This window comes from Danio aesculapii, chromosome 22 (assembly GCF_903798145.1).
Source record: "Danio aesculapii chromosome 22, fDanAes4.1, whole genome shotgun sequence".
Lineage (NCBI taxonomy): Eukaryota > Metazoa > Chordata > Actinopteri > Cypriniformes > Danionidae > Danio > Danio aesculapii.
This window is the reverse complement of record NC_079456.1, coordinates 26,919,720-26,923,879: the sequence shown is the minus strand read 5'-3', so window position 1 is coordinate 26,923,879 and position 4,160 is coordinate 26,919,720. Positions and strand designations below refer to the sequence as shown.

The window sequence follows — 4,160 nt, the reverse complement described above, 5'->3', positions numbered from 1 at the left end:
CTTGAACCAAGAAAAATGGGACTTTAAACAGAGTCTATTGCTCTGTGTTGCTGTCTTTACTGCAGATGAAGTTGGTATGGACTTGTCAGTATTTGTCAAATAAAGATTTCAGATGTTTACACGGGTGCTCAACATTTTTTTATGTCAGAATTATTATTATTATTATTATTATTTGTGTCCTGAAGAATAAAAAATAAATAAAACGGTGTGCGTTTCACTGTGGTTCTATACAGTGGACAGCTGATTCACAAACACATTCATATTGTTCACATTCTACTGCTCAGTTCTCTGCCATTTTATTTCTATAAAGGTATTTTATTCATGAACATAAAACATTTATGTCTATTTAATATTCAAATTAAATTAAATAGAATAACAATGTTGTATGTGACTCTTAATAATCAAACAAAAGCATTAAAAAAATTACAATTGCAAAAATAACACCAAGAAGACTGCATTTGAATTCAGTATTGTTAGATTATGAATTTATTTGTAGCGTTATTAATTAAAATGCAGTACTAATATCAAATTAAATCCACCCAAAAGGTGGACATAATGTCTTCATTCAAATGGAGAAACTGAACAAAACATTAATAGATCAGTAAATAATAAACTATGAAACTGGTTGCATTTATAAACATACTTACCAGGTAAAATAAGAAGATTTAGTAAAGAATTGTACTCATGCTGGAACATTTACATACAACAAATGATATAAATTTATATTCAGAGCAGCATTAAAGTAAAAATAAATCCATTATTGAGGAAAAAAAACTAATTAATTAGTGAAAAGGTTGCAAACATATGCTTTTCTTGATAAACAATAGCTTATACCTATTCTTAATAACTTAAAGAATCATTTTCAAACTCAGAAAGCAGTTCATTATTAAAAGAGAAACATTTGGACACATGCCCAATACCAATAATAGTCTTAAATCAGATCGTGCAATGTTAATATTTTTATTTGTACATTTTCCAGAGAAGTCTCCCAGTCATTCAAAGGTAAACCGGAACTAAAAATACACTGCGTTGCCGATAGGGGGAAGTGAAGCGACGTCATTGTGAAAAGGGTCTAATGTGCAGCTACTCCAGTTGTGCAGGATGATACTATTGGTCCAAAGGACGAGACACTTTCATTTCAAGGGGGAACTTTCTCTCCGATAGAAAAAAGTGACTTATTTTCAAATGCCGAAATACAGATCAGTTGTAGCAAAACAATCCTTTACAGTTCATGAAATACACCACGGTTGTCTGTGAAAAGGGCAATCATATATGTTCTGACAACGTGCTTACTTCATATATTGTGTGCATAATTAGACATTTTGTGCTGTCCGTATCTGTACTTTTTCTGTGAACAGCTATGCAAAAAATCAGCTCTGAGAAAAAATCAGATTTGAGCACTAAGCCTCGCAGTGTGAACGCAGCCTACAGTCCTGTTGTGTCGTTGATAAACCTGTTGTGCTTTATTCTGCGAGAACATGCCGTTTACTGTAAAACACACACACACACACACACACACACTTTCTCTCTCTCTCTCTCTCTCTCTCTCTCTCTCTCTCTCTCTCACAAGTTGGCTGAATTTGCACGCTGTAGATTGCTCAAGCAAAAGCCTCTAACAATTTGATGTTCATTAACTTTCTTTCTTTCTTGATTTAATGACGGATCTGTACCTACTGTACCGGGACGTGCAACTTCAAGGGTTCACGTACATTCAAAAATAAAAAAAAATGATAATCATCTATATCTTATGCTCCAGTCCCGTATCTCTAAGGAAGTTTAAAATAGCCTTGCTAATTTCCCAAATTTTTCCCAACTGCCCCAATAATTCTTTCAATCTCCATTCTTGTTCTAATTTATACGTTATTTCCTTCAAGATTTTCCTTTCTGTCTTATATTTATTACATTTCATAAGGACGTGCTCTACATTTTCTGTTATATCGTCACATTTATCTGATAAACTTTTCCCCATTAAAGCAGGAGTGAAATTTAAACTACTATGTCCTAATCTTAGTCTAGTCATTAGCACTTCCTCTTTTCTGCATTTGCCTTTATAAAGGCAATATTATTATAATTATTTTTATTATATTATTTTTGATTGATAATGTTTATTAACTTCCCTTCAGAACTGTTATGCGCTGGTCACTCATCCTCGTGTTGTCCTTTGTGGGACTGCAGATTGGTGTGGCACACAGGTGTCGCTGATTACCACTCACACCAGCGGCCTATAAATTTGAATCAGTAAAGGCTGCATGGAATGTTGAGGACGACAGCAGAATCATGTTTTCTCTCAGTTTAGTTCTCACCTGTGAGTTTCTTACTGAATTGAGAAAGCAGATGTGCAGTGAAATTCTATTTTAGTTATATTGTTTTCATGTGAAAATTTTTGTTTCTTTGAATCAGGTTTTGTGCTACTAATAATGTGAATAGAAATGCACAAGTGTCTTAATCAGTTCTGTCTTGTTTATTTCAGTAATTCTTCTGAACTCCAGCCTGCTGATATCAGCAAATGGTGACCGTGGTCATGGTGGTCATGATGATGATGATGATGATGATGATGATTACTGCAGGAGGACTTCTAGTGAGTTTTATGTCCCAAAATGAATCTCTCCCCTCAAACAACTGTTCTGGTTTAGTGATGCTTGACATCATTACAGATTTTCTTTAAGTAGATGAAATTTGTCCACTTAAGTTACTGAAGCTGGACTGTCCTTTTTTTACAGGAATCGTAACTGCGTGTGAGGGACTTGATCTGGAGTTGTCTTGTCCTAGTAAGCTGTAAAAGTGTCCCAATATATTAAAGCATGTGGGTTAAATATTGTGGTTTTGATGTGTGTTTTTTTTTTTTTTCTCTCTGTAGGATTTCGTAAGATCCACATACTTGCTGCAAACTATGGACGTACAGATAGAAGAACCTGCATTGACCATCGTCCATGGGGTCAAATCCGAAAAACCAACTGCATTTCACGCAACTCTCTGTACATTGTGTCCAGAAGGTATAGTGTGTGTTTTTTTTTTTTTTTTTTTTTTTTTTTTTTTCCCGTTTCTCTCTCTCCCACCCCCCAAGGCTTTAACTTTTTTATTTGATTATTGGGGGGGGGGCATGTGATGGGCATAAACTTTTGTATGGTCTCCCTTATGGTGTTTTATAAGCATTACACACAACTAAAACAAACTGGTATGTCCAATTTTATCAAATTGGTTTCATGAATTGTCTGTGTAGCTGTGATGGACGTGGGAGCTGCACCATATCAGCCACCAACAGTGTATTCTCTGATCCGTGTGTCGGCACGTACAAGTTCCTGAGAGTCAAATACTGCTGCAAGCGTAAGTTATTGTGCTGAGCAGCAAAGTTATTCGAGATGAGTTAAAACTCTCATTAAGCCACAGTTTTATTTTTGCAGGTCGTAGGGGCTGATCTTGTGGATTAGACCTGTCAACATCTCATTGGGAACACATAGAAGGAGGGGGGGGGGGGGGGGTTCTGAAGCCTTCCCTCATGAAGATTAACCTTCTCACTAACTGTGGTTAAACCATGATGGCTATGGATGTGCTGTAGTGTAACTGTAGCATTTAAATGTGCTAAATGGTTAACCAAAATCTGATTTGTTCCACAAATACAAAACTCTCCCTTTTGAGTATGGTTTGCATTAAATAAATGCATTTTGACATGAAAATGTTGGTTCTGTTGATCTGTTTTATTTGGTTAAAATAAGTTTTATCAAGGGTCTTTAGAAACCTGTTTGTATAATTGAGATGCATTAAGACTTTGGTTACAATATGGCCAGACTTGTTGAAGCTGGCAAAAGTTACTTCAATCCTGACAAACCTTTTCAAAAACTGAAAGATGAACTGCTGCAAATGAAACTCATTGGTGCCAGTTCTGTTTGTTAATCAACTGAAGTGAATTTTTCCGTGAGTTAACCAAATATGAACCATAGAATGATGGATGTGTTGCTAGGATCTTAAACCCATTAAATCTTTAGGCACAAGCTAGTAACACTCACACACGCTTTTTGGGGGACAGACTTTACAACCATCACCTGTGGGGACCACCCTTTCTAAAGGTTTCAGAGGTCTGATAAAAATCAGTATTTATACCTGAATTTAAGAAGTAATGATTAAAACATTGTTCATGGTATTTCCAAAAAACTGAATGAATG

General features: G+C 35.5%; 1 protein-coding gene across 1 annotated transcript; it reads left to right on the top strand.

Moving 5' to 3' along the window:
* The first annotated feature begins 2,267 nt into the window (after positions 1 to 2,267).
* LOC130216021 (L-rhamnose-binding lectin ELEL-1-like) lies at positions 2,268 to 3,674 on the top strand. The gene is made up of 6 exons (XM_056447902.1): positions 2,268 to 2,305; positions 2,471 to 2,578; positions 2,721 to 2,768; positions 2,858 to 2,993; positions 3,221 to 3,324; positions 3,402 to 3,674. The coding sequence occupies exons 1-6, from the start codon at positions 2,278 to 2,280 to the stop codon at positions 3,413 to 3,415; spliced, it is 438 nt and encodes a 145-aa protein (XP_056303877.1). The 5' UTR covers positions 2,268 to 2,277; the 3' UTR covers positions 3,416 to 3,674.
* The last annotated feature ends 486 nt before the right edge of the window (positions 3,675 to 4,160 follow it).